The following is a 22883-nucleotide window of genomic DNA, read 5'->3' as shown; positions in this document are numbered from 1 at the left end:
AATTCAAATAGTGTAATCGGACACCGCAGTGTCAGGAATACCATATCAGAATAAGCTAAATAAATACTTGTAAAAATGTGAAAAATATGACTTACTCTAAGGCATGATTGTAATTTCGATCAATCCCGATTGCTAATTCTATCTTTCAGTCAGATATGTTGTAGTCGCTATATTGCATTGCTTATAACATCACATTAGTGCCTAATTCTTTCATTCATTTTGTTAATCGTATATTACCGATGTTATACATGCTAAAATGAATAGATACTTGATGATAACTATATTTACATCCTTCTAAAACGGCATTACTCAGTAAAAGTATTGTATGTACTTGGGGCATCTGAAATTTATAACAAAATTCCACAACAATATAAAAATCAGAATTTATATTTATTTACAAAGCACCTCGGGTAATTACCGATTGATAAATGTTGTTATAATTTGAACGATTTTGTTAATGATAGACTCAGATAAAAATTTAGTTAATTAAATTACTTTTATTTGTTCGATTTTGTTTTGTGGGGTGATAGCATGTTCTCCATTTAAATTTATATACCCATGGACGGTGAAACATGTAGAATTAAGTTCTTCTAATTAACACCACATTGTAAATGTAAACTCATGGTTTTGGAAATAAATAATCTTTGTCTTTGATTAATGAAAATAATCAGGTTCATTTTGATGAATATATGATTCAGGAGACCTACAATGAAACGTAGAAACACGTAGCACGTCACAAACGTCCATATCCTGTATCTCTTTTTCACGTCTCGTGTACGCATCGTGTAAAAAAAGAGAGAAAATGTTTGGACGTAAAAACGTGCTCCGTGTTTTATGTTTAACTAGCTTTTGCCCGCGGCTTCGCCCGGGATGTAATGTATCTAATTTTCCTACAGGACCCTCCTCATTTTCCGGGACGAAATGTCTAAAAAATGTTAACTCGGCATTCTGAGGCATTTTTTATTCATAATTAGTTTTTCAATTATCCTACGGGAACCTGACTATTTACTGGGATGAAAGGTATCTAAGATGTTAACCCGGTATATAAGATATCTACATACCAAATTTCAAGCAAATCGGTCCAGTAGATTTCGAGTGATGCGCGTTCGGACAGACAGACAGACCAAAATTTCCAAAATTATATTTTCGTCATCTATATTATCAGTAACTAAGTATATTCCATGAAGAATTTAAAAAAATATCCAATGTACAAATTTGACCTTTCTTCAATTATATTATATGTGTAGCCCCCAAGTTAATTATTATTACTGCAGCACAGGACCTGTCTTGATATTCGCAAAGAGTATTCAGGTTTTCAACTCTCAAGCTCGTAATGTGGTTGTAATATCGTATTTATTTGGTAGTTATCGAACTTAACATTTGTAACGTGGATTAAAAAAAAATAGTAACAGAAGTACATACATTTATTTAATCACATTTATAAGAAAATCTTATTTATATTTACAATTTACATGACAAGATTGATCATCAAAGTTACGGTCAAAGTGACGACACTTAATACAGCAATGTTAGCTGAATCGGGTTCGCCGTCATCTTCAGTGGTGGGCGCTTCAGTAGTTGCTTCATCTATCGTACTGTCAGTTGTAGGTGGGACCGTAGGGTCAATGATTTCTTCAATGATCTCCTCGACGTAACCAGTCTCGAAGTATTGGGCAAATTCAGGTATCCTTAGGTCAGACCATTCCAAATTTGCTCTAGAAGCTTGCACAGTGGAGGTAATGGCGTCGTAAATTGTATCTCCCATGAATGCTTGGTTTTGTTCAAGCCATCTTGTGAACTGTGAAATTCGAAGTTTATTTATTGATCATGTCTGTCAATGATGGTATCAATGAACTGTGTGTGTATTGGCAAATAAAAGTACGTTTAAAAAAGAATTAAATGTTATATATAAGTAGTGGCCCCGCTCCTCATTCACAAATAGCGCTTATTAACAAATAGGTACTTTAAGTGTATATCTAAATATACAGTTGAAGTACCTATTTGTTAATTGAAGTCTAATCTATCAAGTAGGTATATTCTTAATATTAAAACTAATACTAAAGTAATTCGACTGGCATGATAATGTAAAACTTATTGTGTCTCTTTTCGAGTTCCCAATAAAGTGTTAACGCTCAATTGAGGATGAAAGAGAATGAGGAGAATGAAAGAGATATATTTTCATATTTTTCTTACCACATCGAAGTCCTCTTCATAAAGAAGTCTTCCAGCAATGTTATTCAAAGGCGTCAACAAGGAACCAAAACTAAAAAAAGTAAAGTATAAGAAACATATTCCAGTGTGATTAAATACAGAATTCGATACATGGACAGGAACTTACGCATTATTAGCAGCTTCAAAGTGATTGGTGAGCCAGTTGAAAACTTTAATGGTATTTTCTTCATTGCCCGCCACAGCGTTGCTGTAAGCAGTGGAATAATCTTGAGATCTGACGTCATCTGTATTAGCAACGATAGCATCAAGGAACCTCTCAAGGCTTGGAGTATCAGAGGTGCAACCAGCATTTTGCAGCATGACCACCTGTTCGTTGGCCAAACTTTCATTTTGATAACGTTGCCAGAAATAGTTGAAGTCTTCTGCATCGCCAGTTCTCAGTCCAGAGCAGTAAACCCATGGACGCTCATTTGGTGGAAGTCTAAAATAATTAAAGAAATTACTTAACATTAAAAACAATATTTCATTTAATACAAAAACAAAATGAAGCTAATTTTACATATGAAAACATACATCCATTTGTTTTCCTATGTAAAATTTGGAATCGAAATTTGTTCAATGGTATTTTTAAACCTCATCTTGATTAAAGAAAAATATCAATTTAATGAATTAAACATCTTACATCCCACCATTCTTCCAGTTGGCGAATTTCTGACGTGCTGCGTTGACGCAACCTGTGTGTCCGATGTTACAGAGGAACTGCATAAGGTACATCCTGAAGAGACCATCCATGTAGCTCTCATTGGGGATTTCGTTGTATCCAAGGCGGTTGACGGCAGCTGTGCTCCATAGGCTTATTAGTTCCTGCAAAAATATTTTTAAGGCATTGAAAACAGTAATTATATATATATAATTTATTTATGTAATAATGTGCAAGTGAATTACTCATATCATATCATACTCTCTCTCTCTCTCTCTCTCTCTCTCTCTATATATATATATATATATATATATATATATATATATATATATATATATATATATATATATATATATATATATATATATATATATATATATATATATAGGGAGAGAGAGAGAGAGAGAGAGAGAGAAAAGTTCTATTATTATGTACATACACATAATTTTTGCAGATTGTCCGCGTCATGAGCCAACCTCCTGCGAACAAAAGCAAATCCATCGATGGCGGCCAACCACGGAGCATATTCATCTTCGAATTGCAGGAAGGACAAAATGTTGTAAGCCCTTTCGTACCCTTTGATACCGGCTCTTGCAAAACTGAACAAATCATTGACAATCTGAAAATAAAGACCAGGTTCTTTAATTCTCTATAATCTCTACTACTGCCACACCTACATTCGAGAAAATGTTTTGACATTAGCGTAGATTATTATTTCGCTGAAGCAATTTTATGATCTGAGATGCCGGTTGTTAAAGCTGAGAGCTGTCAAAAGTTTTTACTTTTGACAGCGAAAATTTTTGGAGCAATATAAATGCGCGTGTGGTCTGAGGGCCCACTTCTTGAAATTCTATGAAAATATACTTGGGATTTACTCATTTTCAAGTACAAAAATTATATCTATAATGATACGATTTATCTGGGCTTAGAAATGTCTACTAAGCGATAATATTAACAGAAAGTTACCTGCGCTCTGTTGTATTCATGGATGACATTCCTTTGGGTGCTGTTTCTTAAAGCTCTAGTGATAAGTACCCAGGTAGTGTCATCATAGTTAACTCGATAGAAACCTGTCAATAAATAGAATACAGATTTATTTTTTCTTTAATGGATTTGAATATGAGTGATCATATACTGGGAGGCCCTTTCATTTTATATACCTTCGGGTGTTTTTGTCAAAAAGATTAAGGTTACAATTGTATGTGGAATAATATAAACTATGAACCCATTGTTATAAGTGCTACAGTATCTTAGAAAAACAGTAACTTCAATAGTATGTAGGTACCTCTACAGGAAGAAATTTATCAAGAAAAACTATTTTCAGTAATGATTTCTGTAGAATTGAGATATAATATGTGAATATTACTAATTTACAGTGAAAAGATATAAGACTATTGGAATGCAACCTATTCTTCCTTACCAGATTCCTGTTTATTGAAGATAACCCATTCCAATCCAGTGGATCCTCTATTGATTACAGTGACCACGTCAGTAATGATCTGCGATGGCTTGAGGTCATTGAAGTTGGGATCGTTGCCTCTGGTCCAGGTAATGGGAATATGCCACAAGCCAGGGTTCTCTGATTTTCCTGTGTTTCTCTCCCAACGTTCCTAAAATATTTCGAATGTTAAATAAAATATAACTTGACATAAATAACATATTTTCGCTTCTTAAACCCGAAAAGAAGTATACAAGTATTTGATCCAAGTAGCGGGTGGGAGAAGCGAAATCCTATCCAGTAAAATCTCTGTGGAGGATAATGAGTGAATTTGAAAAATAGGACAGAATTTGGCCTCGAACATTTTGGATAATTTAAAAAATAATATCGATTTGAAAAAACTGAAATACTTTGTTATTAGTGTATTATAAATAGTCAGTGTAATAAAAATAAGCGCATCTGTGTATTCCATATTTAAACAAGTAAGTACTATTTCAAAGTTATTTCTTGGATTTGTACTCTGATATTAAAAATAAAATACATACTTCTACCACTAATGTTATAAAAATGTATGTATTGAACTATCCTCAAATTCGAAAAGAAAATATAAAGTGTTTTCGACATGGTTGAATGTCATCAGAAGCGGTGGTGGTGTAATGGTTAAGACGCCCGCCTGTGGATCGAAAGGTCCCAAGTTCGAATCCTACTCATGCCACAGAGTTTGTATACCAATCCGACTCATGTGTAGTAGTTTTTATCGACCATCACTTGCTTCCAATGAAGGAAAATAATCGTGAGGAAACATGCACACTGGTTGATTATTAACTTGTGTGTGAAATGGAGAAGGCAATGCCCAGAAAGTTGTTGTGTGTGTTTAATTCCACGTAATGACCACGACCCTCAGCCACGAGGAATGCGACTATGATGATGATGAATGTCATCAATTGCAACTTGTTTAAAGCTGGATGCTTGGTACTATTCGTATCTTCAAGCTTAATTCTTGTTTCGCCTATTTAAAATTTGACAGTTTTACTTGATAATAATTTTGTGAAGTCAATTCTAAAAAAAGTTCCATGAAAATTTTAATCGGAGCCATTTTATTCATACTTACTTGGGTAACATACATGATTCCAGTCAAGTGAGCGACCGCGACATTTACAACTGGGTATCCACCCTTCTCCGACCAAGTTCTAAAGTACTCATCGATAGTGATGCCACGGTACGCAGCGAGGGCATTATCAGCAGCAGCAGCTCTGTCCAAAGCGCTAAACAAATGCTGGGGCTCGGCCACGTTGAATTTCCTAGAAAATACATCGAAATCAAGCCTTTCTAAATTTTGTCTTGACTATTATAGGGCATATAATTGATATACCAGCATATTTGCGAATGGATCAAATGGGTATCAATAATTTCAGGTTATTTAGTTTTTGTTACATTTTTATATTATAAGCATTGTCAAAAATGATTTTCAATAGAAAAATATCTGATCTAGGCTTCCTGTATTTCATAGTCAGTAAGTCAGTATTTGTAGTTAATAATACTAATATTGGCCATAAATCTGTCGTGACTTTAATTACTTTGTGTATTTTTCTAAATACATGATTCAAGATCCACATTAAGTAGTGGATTGAGTTTGGTAGACCATATTAATTAGAAATATTAAAAACTAGCTGTTGCCCGCAGTTCTGTTGTGGTAGTGTGACCTCCGATCGATCCAAATCGCAAATCGTCCTGGCGGTTAAGCCGTGAAAGCATAACAGACCGACAGAAGGAAAGCATGACAGACTTTCGCATTTTATATAGTAAGTATAGATTTATATAAAACCTTTCACTAAGATAAATTCGAAGTCCATTGTTGTACGTCTCTTCTCCAAGAAGGTGCTGGGTCATTCTGAGGATACAAGCTCCTTTAGCGTATGTGATGGTTGAGAAATGACCGCTAACACTGTTGGGGTCGTTGACCGAAGGGTCTGTCAGAGGGTGGGCTGAGTCCACAGAGTCTGAGAACATAGCCACTTGAAGCTGCTCTACTATGAAACGAGTAGAATAACCAAGTTCTTCTCGAACCTGTCAGGGTAAAGTGAATTTTATGTTAGAGGTAGTTTTACACATAAGTAGTACTTACAATGGGAGTGATACAGATTTAAATACAGGATTCGATCTAGTATCTAGAAAATAGGCGTGTGCTGTAAAAACACTTGAAAATGGGTCCAAATTTTTTGGGTATTTTGTTCAACTTGATTTGAATAAAGAGGCTTATACACAGGATTAGGTAGATATATGCCTGATATTGCAGACTATATATATAGTCCAACGTAAGGTGCTATTCACCTGCAAAGTATATAAAAAAAAGAAGTGGGCGGAAAAGACGATGATAATGAAACTTACGGAGCCTGTGAGGTAGTACTGGTAGAATCTAGCGAAGCCTTCGTTGAGCCACAGGTTGTCCCACCAGGCACAAGTGACCAGATTGCCGAACCACATGTGAGCAATCTCATGGGCGACGATATTTGCCACACGTTGACGGTAGAAGTGATTGGAGTTCTGTTCGTCATACAAGATTAGAGCTTCCCTGTTGACAAGTTAAAAGTAATAAATAATAAAAAATAAATACTAACTAGATACTAACTCAATGATACTATAATAACAAATAGATATATAGATAAACATTCAAGACCCGAGCCAATAAAAAAAATATAATTTCCCATCATGACCCGAACGGGGATCGAACCCAGGACCTTTCGGTTCAGACGCAAGTCTTTACCACTGCGCCACTGAAGTTGTTAATCGTCATGGTAAGTAATCTTAATCAACTGTAGGTAATAATTTGTTTCAAGTGTTTAATTGAAAATAAAAATTGGCCCCTTATTGCTCATACACTATGTACTTTTATATATTATTAGAAAAAAAAAACATTGTAAGAAACAATAATGGTAAGCCGATCTGGCATGATAGGGACCAACACTGTTCAAATGAGTTTCTTTCGGCATTTCTTCTCAGCAGTGGTCGTTCCGAAATGCCAGTAGTTTGTAGCTTGTGAGAAATAACTATAAATATAAAAATTGACGAGAAAAAGTGCCTGTGAAGGTCTAATTTCTGAATAAATGATTTGAATTTGATTTGGATTTGAATTTGAATTTGAATTTGACATAAGATGACAGAACCAGGAGATGAATAATAAAAATTCTTCAGTCTTTTTTAATCCGGTGTGTTATTGCTAAAACTGTAGTCGCATACGCACTAGAGAACGCAACTATCTACTTATGAGCAGGTTTTCTCACGATGATGTTTTCTTTCAACGAAAATTTGTGGTGGTCTATGAAACTACTATACACAAGTTAGGTTGGTTAATAAACTCATGTGGCACAAGTACCTATCGATGAGATTGAGAGATATGAGATCTTTCAATCACAGGCAAAGGTCTTAACCACTGGACCTCCACGGATTTGGGTGGGGACTAGTTTCGAAGTGGTACAAGGAATGACTAGCTAAAAACATGTTTATAAAATTTTGTTGGTTATATAAGAAGTTTTTTTTATATTCTTTATTACTATTAGGTTCTTCACAACATACTTTCACTAATTGTGTTTGTGTAGGTTCTTTAAAATTATATTTTTTCTGCATAGCAACTAAATGGATATAATTTTTAATTAATAACTAAGTCACAATTATAAAGAATTTTCCGCATTGATAAAAAAATCGTATCTAGAATGTGTATGTGTTGTTTTTACAAATAAATGTTATAACTGTATATCTAAAAGATTAACGTGGAAGTTATTATTATATTTATCCATATTACATCAAGTGATCAATTCCGGTTGCAACTGATAAAACATCGTATTTTTCTGTTTAAATAAACAAGAATTTTAGAGATGATAAAGTATCCGTAGGTATTGAATTCGTTATTATAAAATTAGCTCAAACTCGAACCTGAATTGATAATTATATATTTTCATTAAATTATTCGTGATAATACACGCATCTACATGATCATTCATGGCAATACAATATTAAGCTTTGTCAAAACTTAGTAATGTCAATTTCCCTCAAACTAAAGTTTAAATACAAAATATAAAATAGGTTTTACAAGGTTTAGGCTTTTGTTAATAAATTTGTATTAGTAACACTGAAAAACTGCATCAAAATCCGTTGCGTGGTTTAAAAGAAGATAGCTAAACCAGACAGACGTGTGCTTTCTTTTTTACTATGTTAAAATTAACGAATATTACCTGTATGTCAATAAGCCCCAATTCTCCATGGCGCCGGCAGAAAAGTCAGGTATGGCCGCTTGTTTCATGTCTAGATTCGTTTGCATTTCATAATAAGAAATGTTAGTTAATCGCTCCATGGCAACCATGAGATCTTCTCCGATTTCCAAAGCCCAATCACCAGTACCAACTGCATCATCTCTGGCATAGATATCAAAAGGTCTTTCAGCATTGGTGCCTCTTGCTATTTTCTGGTAATGGGATACGATGAATGCCAAAAGGTAGGTTGATGTGTATGGTGTTGTGTAGAAGGTCTCTGCGACTTGGTCGGTCTCCGTCAAGCTGTGAACAATGAGATTGTTAAAGAAAGTATCGATGTTGCGCTGTGGTCTAAAGTTAGTTCTATATTAGTAAAGTATAATTTAAAACTTTTTTGTTTACTCCGACTTTTTTAATGTTATTGTATTGGTTTTGTTATCGAAACTTGAATTTTTAGCCCAAGTTTCCTCACGATATTTTCTGAGACACCTGAGTTTGTCATAGGTTGATTTGATGTTTTACACTCAGTAAGTACTACCTTATACTATAAGTATTACCATAATGATAAATACAATGACTTTATTGACTCCATAAGTTAATGCACTAAAACTTTAGGAATAACAATAAAAGTTTAAATAAATGTACCCTGGAGACACTAAACTAATTCGAGACTGTATCTTGGTGCCAGATTTCATTTTGACCTATTCTGTGTGTTAAAAGTTTTTAGAATTTTTTATGTTTATACTTACATAGTAGTCTCCCTAATAGGCATGTTAGATATTGTGGGGCTGAAGTCATCGGGCCTGATGATGGTGATGTCGAAGTAGGATTTGAAGCCAGGTTCGTCGTAGCAAGGGAATGCCTGTCTCGCATGTCCGGGCTGGAATTGAGTGGTACCCATCCATCTGCAAAAAATAACATAATTTATTATGATTTTATTTTAGGTACTCGTATATGCCCAATATTAAGTTTACGCGCAAAGCAATCTTTTAATTTTATTGATCATTGTTTTAATTACCCGATCGTTAATAGAGTTAGGTTGATAAAACAATAAATCGATCGCGGAAAATGTTTGGAGATTACGTAATATATTAGTATTATCTTTATTATTCGGCTGAAATTATTAAATAAATAACAGATGTTAAATAAGGGGAATACCCTCCACAAGCTCTGATCAAAACATAAAGTAAAATGCAGCTACAGCTACGATACTGTCTACGACATAGTTCGAGTTTTTTTTTAGCAATAAACGGTATATTATAGCATCATACTATTCTTGAAAGTCTAGTCTATCTTTTAGCCGAATTTTTTTTTAAATGGGTCTTATGGTTTTTGAGTTTACTTGTAAAAAAAAAAAAAAAACCATAAACCAATTGATTAGCGATGTGCCGTTTTTATACTGCATGGAAATTTCCTAGAACCCTCCCCCTTTTTTTCAGATCATTCCCTTGAAATTTCCGATGAGAATTTGTAAAATTCTGCGGAAATTGTCAAAGGAGGAAATATTCGAAATAGAAATCTTCTCAGCGGTGCATTACTAATGATTTACTTTATTGCAATCATATTCAATAAAAGTATTACCTTCTTCCTGTGCTGTCGTAGTAGAAACTCCTGTAAAAACCTCTCATGTTGGTTTGCAAATTTCCAATGAAATTGATGTACACAACATATTCTTGGCCCAGTTGCAATGGTTGAGAAGTACGCAACCTTAAGAAACTGTAAGGTGCTTCGCAAACTCTCTGATCTTCAGCTACTAAGATGTCGACTGATGGCGCATCAACACTACTCGTAAATACATTAACGGTGCCAATAGTAATGTTATTGCAATGTAGAACAATTTCGTTTACATTTTGTTGAGTAGCTTCGATCCAAATTCTGACAACTCCATCAAAAGTAAACTGCCTTTCTTCTGTTGCTGCGACATCGAAGTATGGGGTTAGAGTTACTTCATAGCGTACAGGTACTGTTGTGGTTGGGAGTCGGTAAGCTGGATCCCTGAGAGTTTCAGTATATGTTGCCCATTCATCTTCTAGATCTGGAATTGGGCTAAAAGATAAGGTATCCTGAAGAAGGACTATCCCTACGAGGAGAAAGAACCAGCGTCCAACCTGCGACAAAGACTTATTTAATAAGAATTATTTTATAATTTGCGTTTAATTACAGATAAAATTAACGATCATAGATGGCAAAAATTTACCTAGATGATTTATTTGTTTTTATGAATGGCCAGTTCATCATGTTTGATTTGATGATAGGTCATCTTCATAAGTAATGTGAATATTTAGGATTAATATTTGTATTGTTAAACTCAACTCAATGTGTTTACCGCAATAAAGTGTTATAATAAATAAATATAAATATAATACGTACCATCGTCACGCTGGTTTCATAGGATAATGAGCATATGAAACACAATTCTTTGATAATAGTGTTTGTTAATCTACCGATATTGTTTTTGATATAATATATATCATAGATAATGATAAAATTATGTGCCTTTATCTTAATTCCAATACTAATAATGATTAAAATATTTAAAGTTTAAAGTCAATAAGATAATAATTTGATATTCTATAGGACCTTTCGTGAAATAGACATATTATAGTAGTTAATTAGCTTAAATATAAACTAATAAAACAATACATAAATAAAGAACAACCAAATTAACCTAAAATTACAACGAGAGTATAAATATGAAATTAATTTAAATAAAAATTTGATCCTAATCGTCAATCGTCGTGCGGTAACGTTCCCAAAAGGCTGGCGACATTTCCTCTTTGTATGGCCAAACTCAACTGTTGGCCAAAATAGTCACCAGCTTTTTGCTCCCCAGAAATATCGACTAGGTGTGATTATAAAATATTATTGTAATAATAATTTAATTGTATTAAATCTTTTAAATTACTTTCTTGGAACTCTAACAAAACTTTAATAGTTATAACGTCTGCAGATGTTAAGGTGTCTCTATAGTATTTATTTTTGAACATTTACTATTATTACAGTAGTAGTAGTATTTATTATCTACAGCAGCTATATTAGGTATATTCCCTGTCTTCTTAATGGGATTTTAGTCTTCTTCTTCTTAGCATTTCGATGGTAAAGACTAAATTGTTGCGGCCTACAAATTAGCCCCCTAATCGCGTTGTCGGTGGCAGGCATTAGGTCCTCTTGCATGCAGTTGTTTGGACATTAAGGGCATTATAGTCAAGTGGGCGTTTGCGACGACACAAACAGCTTCTTAAATCTGTGCCGTCAGAGATTCTCCATCTGGACATATTTTCTTTGCTCCGACCAGCCTGTGTCCGAAGTCTATTTAAGGATTTCCAAATTGGCCATGGAATTTTAGTAAATACCTATTTCTTTCTTCTCATTTTCCCTTAGTTTATTTAGAATTAATGGTTGCCATAATCTTATTATTAATTAAAATTAAATCTATTATGAAGTGAATTAAAAGTTTTAGAAACCCCAGAATCCGAAGTTACATGCATCCTCCTATCCGCTACAAAAGAACTGATTAACTAACAAACATTAACATAGCCAAGAATTCTCCCGATTAAATTCCCTTTCAAATATAAAAAGAAAATAAATCATTGTCGGTTTAGCCGCTAAGATGCCACGGATAGACATACAAATATCGATAGAACCTTATAACTGCTCCTGCTGTATTGAAAAATAATGTTGCAAGTGGCTGTCTGTTTAGATCTTTAGAAGTACGCAACGGATTTTGATGCTGGTTTTAGTAGATAGTGATACCTGAGGTACCTGTGGAATTGGCGAAGGATGCTTCGAGTGTCATGGATGGAATTTCGCACAATTACTTCCATATTAGATAAGCTTAACATCAGGCAGCGGTTATCACATATAGTACAGACTCGCATAATTAAGCTGTTTGGTCACATCTCGAGACGAAACCATAACTCGATCGAGCTTCTCGTTGTCCAAGGCAAGATTGAAGGCGCTAGGCTGCACGGCAGGTCGCCAATTAGATTGACTGGCCAGATGAAGGCGCTGGTGGTGGAACCTATACACGGGTGCACCAGGATGACTACAAGCAGGGAGAGATGGCGGGACATCGTACGGCGAGCTACACCTGTCTCCCAGAATCAAAAACCATGTTGACCACGACCACTCTGTTGAGAGTGACACGAATAAGATGGGATGATACCCGAGGAAGGTATAATCTACTATATTTTTACACGAGTGAAGTCGGGACGGGCCGCTAGTTGAAGATAAACCAATAATATTTTTTTACTTAGTTGCTCTTTCCCTTCTGTGGAAATATTGAGATAAACAGTACTATTTTACTTGATTTCCCTACATGCATACCTACAAATATTCGTTTTTAACCCCCGATGCAAAAAGAGGGGTGTTATAAGTTTAACGTGCCTGTCTGTGTATCTGTGGCATCGTAGCTCCAAAACGGATGAATCTATTTTCGTTTAGTTCTTTTGTGTCATAGATAATTTTAGCCCGAGTGTTCTTAGCTTCATGTTTTATGTTTGTGTTTCATGAAAATCGGTTCAGCCGTTCAAAAGTTGTAGCGAAATAAATATCGAAAGTAGAGGCTTTTTAATTTGTCTGGCAAATAGACTTGTTATAATATTAGGTGGATAACACATGTAGTGCGACATTCATATTTTTTCTGTGAATAGTTTGCGTAATGATTAAGATAATTGTATAATTATTGGAAACGTGACAACGTACCAATTCGTTTTTATCATATCATTTATATAAGCAATTAGAATAAAATGAATAAATCGTGATGATAATAAAATAAATAAGTGGAAAAATGAACAATAGAAAGTATAGAAAATATACTTAATTATAATGTAATAATAAAAAGTAGGTAACTTACAAAAAAAATGTATTATTTTTTATATTCTTCATTCTGCTAATATACGGGAAAGTTAAGATTAAAGACAATATATTAGGGCTATTGATAGATTTTAACTTAAATTAAATAAAATTCGTAACATTTACTTATTCATAAAAAAACTTTCGTATTGAAAAGGTTTTATTAAGCTTGTGCTAATCCTTCCCTTTTTTGTATATTAGTTAAATTTTCATAGATGAAAAATTATTTAATGAACATTTTTGAAAAGTAGATATGCAAAGAAATAACTTGTTTTGAGGTAGAAAATGAAATTGACGAATGTTAAAAATATTATAATAATTTACTATAATTATTTACATCAATATGGATACATGTTTGCTTATTATTGTCAATCCAAGGATCTAAATCAACACACTTTCAATCATACTATTTCCATTGTTGTGTGCGTAAGTCTGAATTGTCAAAAAGCAACTGGAACATACAATATATTTTCAATAATAAAATAGGACAATTATCTTGTAACTATTAAATCTCATAAAGGTGTTATCAATTAAATTATTGACTACGATTATAAGGCTAAGTTCACAATAGCAGCTACAGCGATAGCTACTACTGATAGTGCTGACGTCACAGCAGAATCGGGCTCAGGAATATCTGGGGTCGTAGGCTCATCAATGTCTGGTGGTGTTTCGGTGTCAACTGGAGTTTCAGTTCCTGGAGTAGCAGTAGTTACTTCTATTTCGTCACCACCATTCTCAATGAAGTTGAGAACATCGTCTAGGATTTCGTTAGTCCACTTTATGCTCGCTCTTGCACTTTCTGCGCCATTGTATACGCTGTTGTATGCATTTCCAAGAGCGTTACGGTTTTCTCTTGCCCATAGTTGGAACTGTAGGGAAAGGATTTTTATAAATAACATTTTGAATGATTGTTTTAAAATCCACTTCATGAAGAATAGTATAAGGTCTAATTGTAAAATGTTTAAAACAAAATAAGTACATCAAAGTTAACTTATTTTATGATCCCGGTGCTTTGCTCCCGCGGAATTTTGGGATAAAAAGTATTATATGTGTTATTTCAGGTTATATTCTACCTGTGTACCAAATTTCATAAGAATCGGTTTAGTAGATTTTGCAGATTACAGGGTAGTGGCAGGTAAGGTCAAAGGTAGACCACAAAGTTGGAAAGGGGCGTATGACACCCCTAGTGTTGCACAGGCGTCCACAGGCTGCGGTGACCACGCACCATTAGGTGGGCTACAACCATGTTTCTCTGTTTCCTTACATATTCTAAAACAAAGTCCTCAGCCGCGTCTCTCAATCTATTTGTTCGCGATAATCTCAATAACTACTGCACGGATTTATATGCGGTTTTCCCCAATAGGTAGTGTGATTCCTGAGGAAGGTTTAAGTGTATAATTTATTATGTTTTTACCGGGCAACCGGGCACCGGGCCGGGAAGCCGGGACGCTAGTGTAAGTATAAAAAAGTATACCTCCTCAATTTCCTCCTCTGTCCTCAATCTGGCGCTGATGGTATTCAGAGGCCCAACGATGCTGGATGTGACGTTGTATCTATCATTAAAGGAATACGTTAAATATGATACATTTGTTCTCTGGTTTGGTAAAACTGATGGACGTATCTCTAAATATTCAGATGTTATAGAACACTTAGATTTCGTTCTAAGTGTTATAGAAAACTTTGAACCATAGATAAAAGAAATATATTTTAAAACGAATTCTAAGTGTCATCTGATATCAAAAAAGACAATAACAAAATTGCCAGTAAAAATAAGCTGAAATTGCATTAGGAAAATTCTTAGATTTTTAAAAAAATAACTAGACTGATCACGTGGATCAATAAAACATTACGGAGTAATTCCTAAATTACACTAAGATTTTATAATTAGGCGATACTTCGACAATTTCAGAACACACTTTAGACTCGAAAGTGGTTAATAGTGAAAATGAAGAAATTAAATGAACAAAATCTTCAACGAAACAAAAGAACAAAGTCTTAATAATGAAATTAATATCGGTAACAAATATTTTTTCTTTATAATGATAAATTAAAACAGCTATGTTGTAATTTCAGATTGTGATGTTTTTTAAATTAGTAATAAAATGATATACTTACGCAGCCTCCAATTTTTCGAGGTTCTCCTGAACGTATTTGAATACAATTTGCGTGTTATTTTCGTTTCCAGTGACGGCAGAATTGAAAGCGGTGTTGTAGTCTTGACGCCTGATCAAGTAGTTCTCTTCAAGAATGGCGTCCAAGAAGCTAAAAATACAAATAGTTTGCTTCTAAAAATGTAGTAACAAATAATGAAGTAGGTAGAAGATTATATTCATTAGATAATAATAGAAAAAGCATTCATTGTAGTAATTGAAATTATCATACCAACAACAACTGAAAAAGTGTTATTTTCAAATACTAATGAAAATGAACAATATACGTCTTTTTATTTAATCTATGTTTATTAATGCACTGCAACGGAGTTCCGCCCTAAAACTAGACTCACCAACATCAATTATACTCTAGTACTAAGTACTCTCTCGAGGCTAAGGGATAAGAAGTCGTGAAAGATGAGGTAACAATGGCATTTCCAAGAAGAGCATCAGGCAGTTGATAGTGGAATCACAGCCGAACGTAATCTTCAGAAATTGATTATTTCACGCGAACAACGTGATGCGAGGGTATGAGAAAGATTTAAAATGTCCATAATAATTTAATAGTACTTACACTGTGAGGCTGGCTACATCATTGGTGCAACCAAGGACAGAGAGGAGAAGGATCTTCTCCGTGTAGACGTGGTGACTCTGGAATCTCTGCCAGAGGAAGTTGAAGTGCGAATCGTCACCTCTACGTAGGGCATTGCAGTAAACCCAGCTACGGCTATCGACTGGAACCCTAAATTACGCAAATTGTATTTATTCAATCTATCGATAATTATTCTGAGGCATCATAGTAAAGTCGACTGTACATGGCAACCCGCCATCTTAATGACATTGATGGATACTGTAGGCAAAAGTAAAGAAAGTACTGTAAGCCTAATTTTTCTTATTTTTCAAGTATTGCCAAATTAATCTTATCCACCAGTATATATATTAGTATTTTATATAATCCTAATTGCTTTTTTGGAACAATAAACTATGATTAAAATAGGAAACTCTTACTCAGCAACTCCATTCATCAGCGTGTTGAACTGAATTTCAGCAGCCTCAGTGCACTCAGGCACTCCTATCGCGCACATGGTAGGGGCCAATTGCATACGTTTGTAGGACTGCATGAAGCTTTCGCCTTCCGTCGGGTAGTATGTTACATCGGCCATTACAGTTGTAGCCCAAGTGGCGATCAGGGTCTATTGTAAAAATATATATGGTTTCGTAAGCATAAGTTATGATGTAGCATATCTGTAACTTTATCTTGAATCAGCTTTCAATCATGTTTTGTACTAAGATCTTCAGCAATGCAACTTTGAAAAACGTAGGTTTAATTTAAAGATCTAAATAATATTGATTTTGGTATGGATAATTAAATACTCGTCATGATTTTTCTCAATTTTATCTCTTATCTAGTTAACAACATACAAAGCTATCTAATTTAATTGCAAATTTGCTACTATTACCACGGCATAAAGACCACAAACAGTGAACTGTACAATTATGTACATAGTTCAGTTACATTTTTAATATTATAATCTATCTCTTATCTGAGCGATTTTCCGGGTTCTTCCAGTTTTAGTATAATCTTGAAATCGTTTTACTTACTTCAAAAGTCTCTTGTAAAGAAGTTCCTGCAAATCTGTTCCTCAGCCAGTTGAAGCCAGTGATGGCTGCCACCCAAGGGGCGTAGTCGGTCTCGTACTGCAGGAAGGAAAGCAGGCTCAAAGCCCTAGTGTAGCTCATCAGGCCAGAGCGGGCGAATTGGAAGATGTCGTTGACAATCTGTAAGAGAATGTTAGTGATATGGGTATGCTTCTTTATAAAATTAATAGTAATCGTAGAAATTTTCTAAAAAATATCAGAATCCAATCCTTACTTATGAAATTGGCATTTTAAATTCACTTAAATAAAATTGTCGTTGGCTGAAATATTTTAAAAATGAGATGTACCTGAGCCTTGTTATATTCATGGATCACAGCTCTGCTCTCGTTGCTTTGCAGAGCCAAAGCAATTAGGTTCCATGTGTAATCGTCGTAGTTGACTCTGTAGAATGCTGAAATGTGTACTCTTTTTAAAGATGGTCTCTACTAGGAATGAAATATGTTTTATATAAATGATTGCCAGGTAGACATTTTGAAATAAATTATTTTGAATGCAGTGTTTCTGTTGAATTTGAGTTGAATGTTGATAATTATAATGATATAAAGTTAATAAAACTTATAAATATACCTGTCTGTTGGATGTTAAGGATGACCCATTCATTGGATATGTTTGTATCAATAAACATGGTACCATCGGTCATGATGTGAGTGGCTTTAGTATTGTTGAAGTTCGGGTTGCTTGCAGTTGCGAAATTGATGGGAACAATCCAGTTGGTGACAGGGGTAGCATAACCGTTGGTAATGTCAAATCGACGCTAAAAGTGAAGACACGTTTAAACCTTCACAAAAATCATGATAATTATTATAAACACTCAAGATATAGCCGAATAGATCACAATTTCAGGCTTGATAGTAGCTCCTAGCGTACTAGGAATACTGATAAATTGTCTTGGTAACTCCAGTAGCTTTGATTTAATTAAGAATACCTGAGAGATGGTCAATCGCCCAGTCTGTTGGTCGACTTGAACATTGAGCACGGGGTGACCTCCTTGCTCAGTCCAGGTCCTGTAGTAGTCAACGACTGAGAAGCCAGGTCCATATTCAGAGATTGCTCCAGCAGACACTCCGGCATCATGCAAGTGTTGGAAGAGATCGACTGGCAAAGCAGTATCAAAGGACCTAAAAATATGTATAGTTATAATTACACATTAATTATGTCACTTCATGATGACATGTCTCAATCCATCAAACATCGTGAGTAAGTTTTCTATTTATCACAATGCTATTTCTATTTGGTCTTATGGTTTTCTGGTAGAGAGTGCAAAATGCGTCATGTATTACTACTATTTGTAATTTTTTTTTTGTTGTCGTATCAAAAGCTCTACACATAAAATCTAATATATAATAATGACTTATATAATGTTGCAATTTATAACTCCTTTGTAAATGGTGCAATATTGAGTTCATCTATATATCTTATTGGATACTAAAATGTAGCATACTTTTGGGCCAAATAATTTCTCAATCCTTGTCTGTGAACTTCGAATCCAAGCAAATGTTCTGTCTGTCTGATAATAGCAGCACCCTTGTTATAACTAAGGGTGGAGAACATGCTGCTAACTTGACTAGGGCTGCCGATGCCAGAGGTGCTCAGAGGATGGGCGGTGATGGCCGAATCTGAGAGTAAAGCAGTGTGGACCTGTTCTGTGATGAATCTTGTCTCAAAACCCATGTGATCTTCAACCTGGAAAGTTATCGATATTGTTATTATTGGCATCATTTTACTATTGATATGACATATTTCCAATTTGTGGTGAAGGTATATATATATAAGACAGGCGGTCGATTGTAAGATGTTTTTTTTTATGCTGACCGCTTACCGCCCCAAACGCAACTGTAAACGCGCAAGGATGTGAGAATGATAACTTTAAATCGTGTAATTACTGGAAATACATGTAAAACTCTTACCCAGTGAGTCAAGAAGTACTGATAATATCTAGCAAAACCTTCGTTAAGCCAAAGAACGTCCCACCAGTCACAGGTGACCAAGTTTCCAAACCACATGTGAGCTATTTCGTGAGATAAAATGTAAGCGATTAGCTGTTTGTAGTTGCTGTTGGTGTGATTGGGATGGTACATGATGTAGGCTTCCCTAAAACAGCAAAAAAATTGTGGTCACAAATGATGAATTCATTCAGGTCAAAAAAATATTTATTGAATAGATCGTTAAACAAAACTCAAATAAAAACCTGGGATGTCGTGAAATGATTATATATTACTTGATTGAACTTTCAAAACTTACACCCTTTATGGGTGTACTCAGGGTATTCATCAGATAACATCAGAACTTATATACCTGTAAGTAAGTAATCCCCAGTTTTCCATAGCTCCAGCTCCAAAATCTGGAATCGCAGCTTGTGTCATTTTGAGATTACTATCAACAGAGAAATAATCTATGGCGGTATGGTCACTCATTTCTGCCAGAAGCTCTTGACCAACGTCAAAAGCATATTGGTATTGGTTGTTGTCTATAGCAGCAGGTCTTGCAATGACTTCGTACTCGAGTAGACCTTGTGTATTATTAAATTCAACACTCTTATAATCAGCGACTATAATGGCCAATAGGTAAGTGGACATAATGGGAGTTCTATAGAAAGTGTCTACTTCGAATTCAGGACTGAAACAAAAATTAATAAGTATAATGACATTATTTTCGAATAGGTAAACACATTTTTCGTAAATAAAAAGAAGTTTTTTGTAGAAAACTATTTGTACGATAACTGCGATGGGTTTCTCGGTGATTTAAAATAGATTCTGAATGACAAATATTTTTTGAATTAAATTCATTGTTTGCCCTAGAATTGGATCACTCCATATTATGGATATAATATATTATTTTATCTTCACATAGATGTCATACGTGGGAGCCAAGGCCTTGGCAGATCATATAAATTCATGGCGAATATTCAAATTTTTAAAGTTGACGTCACGCTTCGAAAACAACCGGGAATATGCGAAGATGAGAGAGAGATCTTACCCATAAAGATCAGATGGTGCAGTTCCCGCTAATCGTGTGCAAGACCAACTTTTGACATCTTGACGACGTGCAATGCTTATATCGAAGGTAGCCTTGAAGCTTGGTTCGTCATAACAAGGAAACGCTCTCCGAGCCGAAGTGGCCTGAAATTGTGTCGTGGCCATGTAACTGAAAAGCACACATAAAATTAGTTAGATCACGTTTATGACATTAAGGGTGGGTTACACCAGTCAAATTTGACGTTAACTTTAATCTGTGCAGAAAAATTTGCATGTATGCCATTTTAACTAAACGACGGCAGCGCAAAATTGTTTGGTGCAACTAAGCCTAAATAAATTATCTATTATTAGGATCTTTTGCCTTGAATAGGTAGATAATATTTGTGCAAGTTTGTATGCTAATGTGACTAATGTAATATTAGTTTTATCGATCACCGCTCGCTTCTGGTGAAGGAAAACATTGTGAGGAAACCTGCACTCTAATTGATAAATTTATCATCTGTGTGAAATACAGAAGGCTTACCTACTTCATTAATATTGTCAAGAAAGCTGTTATGTCTAATTCATTCCACTTACGAGAATGACCATGTTCCTAAGCCATGATGAATACTGCAAGAAACAATTATATAATTTGATCTTACTTGGGTGTCGCGTTGTAATTTTCGTTTCTAAACCAACTTCGGTATATACCATACATGTCGTGTCTCAGTTCAGCTTCAAAATTGATAGTTAACACGTAAAGAGCCGACGTAGCGTTGACTGCGTCATAGTCTAGGAAACCGTTTACAAGCTCCACTCTCAGAAAATCATATTCAGGTTGAAGGTAAAAAGTCTGAGGTACAACTACATTGTTTCTTGTAAGCGTTACATTAAGAATGTTCAAATCATCTGACTGAATGACTATTTCGTTCACTTCAGCTTGAGTTGCGTACAGTTGTATGGCGACGGAACCACCAAAAGTTAGCTCAGTGGTGTCAACAATCCAGTCAATATTGTAACGGTATGGCTTAGTAGTTGTTGGTAAGCGGTATACGTTGACAGCGTCGTTACGTGCATTATCAGACGTGTCTTCCATCATGAGATTTTCAAAGATCTGTCCTTCTAGCATCTCGTCAAGGAAGATGTTGGTTTTGGACGATCTTTGAGTTGGTCTGTCAGGGAAAGCCTGTGCGGAAACACACAATACCCCCAAAAGGAACCATTTCATTGCCGCCATCTAAAAAAAAGAAAAAGTTTAAAAAATACTTTGTTGTAAATCCTCACATGCTTACATAATATATAATATTCTTACATATTATAAAACAAAGACATCTACTGTGTCAACTCATAAACGGATTTTCGGTTTTTACCAATAGATACTTAGTGTAATTTCTTAGGAAGGTTTAGATGTATAATGTATTATGTTTTCATCGGAGAGAAGCCGGGACGGGCCGCTAGTTTAAAATAAATTTGAAAAAAATGTAGTTTGTATAAAATTTTTGGGATTGGGAATCTGAAACAAATCAAATCCAGTATGTTTGTGGATAAAAATGCATACCTAATTAATTTTTTGATTAATGAAAAAACCTTGATTTTTTATCGTTTTCCATTACCTAAAATATACTGATATGATCATTGATAAATTGTATTATAATAAAATTTATCTTATCATATTTAGGAATTAAGGTGATTTATCAATACGGTGACGTCGGAAAATAAAACTTTATGCTTCATTTGAGACAAGTTGTTAATGTTCTTATCATGATTATATTGTAGGATATTGAATAACAGAAACGGAAAGTATTTTTATTTGTTTCAAAAGAAAGAAGAAATATCTAAATGCCATTTCTTGGAGTTCTTGAAAAATATGACCGAGTTCAATGATCAGAAGAAGAAATATAACGATGTGAAAGGGTACCAGAATGGTATTAACGATCATCCATTTGGTACTAACGAAGACCTGGTGTCTTCAACTAAAAAAAATAGATATAAATAAATTACTTATTTATATAGACGACAGATGTTTCAAATTAGTACAACCACTAATAACTAGTATAAAACAAATTCGCTTTCCGCCGTCCGTCCCTATGTATGCTTAGATCTTTAAAACTACAAAACGGATTTTGATGCGGGCTATTGTAATAAATAGTGTGATTTCCGAGGAAGGTTTAAGTGTATAATTTATTAAGGTTAAACCCGAGCAAAGTTGTTATGGGCCGCTAGTCCATACAAATAATATAAAGAGAGATATTTGGCACAGAGATAGGCGAATCCTTCAGGAGTGACATAGACTTTTTATTATGGTTTTACCCGAGCGAAGCCGGGGCGAGACGTTAGTTGCTTATAAAATCGTACACTCTGTACATACGTATATATGATTGGACACAAATTATATTGTTATTATTGAAATCAGTTCAAAAATATGACTATTTCACATTATCGTATCTAATATTTAGAAATTAACCATTTACACACTTAAGTCAATAAGATTTTCTACCACAACGTGCTCACTTATTTCACAGTTTATTTATATCAGAATAAAGTTTTCTTTATCTGTAGCATCTACATATTGTTTAACTTCTAAATAATTGTAATAATGTGCCAAAGGTCACTTTACCTTGTCGTCCAAATTAGCGGCAACCCTTCAGCCTGTAGCTATCGCCTGCAACTGGATTATATTAATCTAAATTATAAGAATATATCGCGTTA

At 34.6% G+C, this 22883-nt stretch overlaps 2 protein-coding genes across 2 annotated transcripts; both read right to left on the bottom strand.

Annotated features, from left to right (window-relative positions):
* Positions 1–1406: 1406 nt before the first annotated feature.
* On the bottom strand, positions 1407–11005 carry LOC128671613 (membrane alanyl aminopeptidase-like). Its single transcript, XM_053748270.1, has 14 exons — positions 10928–11005; positions 10139–10665; positions 9307–9462; positions 8540–8860; positions 6699–6882; positions 6136–6377; positions 5422–5611; positions 4293–4482; positions 3839–3942; positions 3312–3491; positions 2855–3036; positions 2339–2653; positions 2194–2263; positions 1407–1798 (listed from the first exon to the last, which is right to left on the bottom strand). The coding sequence occupies exons 1-14, from the start codon at positions 10928–10930 to the stop codon at positions 1469–1471; spliced, it is 2994 nt and encodes a 997-aa protein (XP_053604245.1). The 5' UTR covers positions 10931–11005; the 3' UTR covers positions 1407–1468.
* A 2705-nt stretch (positions 11006–13710) lies between these two features.
* On the bottom strand, positions 13711–22879 carry LOC128671612 (membrane alanyl aminopeptidase). Its single transcript, XM_053748269.1, has 15 exons — positions 22792–22879; positions 20837–21411; positions 20197–20364; positions 19516–19836; positions 19128–19311; positions 18662–18903; positions 18146–18338; positions 17788–17974; positions 17508–17611; positions 17164–17340; positions 16570–16754; positions 16136–16303; positions 15527–15673; positions 14886–14964; positions 13711–14280 (listed from the first exon to the last, which is right to left on the bottom strand). Exons 2-15 carry the CDS (start codon positions 21409–21411, stop codon positions 13960–13962), a joined length of 3051 nt encoding a protein of 1016 aa, XP_053604244.1. The 5' UTR covers positions 22792–22879; the 3' UTR covers positions 13711–13959.
* Between the last annotated feature and the right edge of the window lie 4 nt (positions 22880–22883).

The sequence above is a fragment of the Plodia interpunctella genome, chromosome 7, assembly GCF_027563975.2.
Source record: "Plodia interpunctella isolate USDA-ARS_2022_Savannah chromosome 7, ilPloInte3.2, whole genome shotgun sequence".
Classification (NCBI taxonomy): Eukaryota; Metazoa; Arthropoda; class Insecta; order Lepidoptera; family Pyralidae; genus Plodia; species Plodia interpunctella.
The sequence above is the reverse complement of the archived record's forward strand: the minus strand, read 5'-3'. Positions and strand labels throughout refer to the sequence as shown.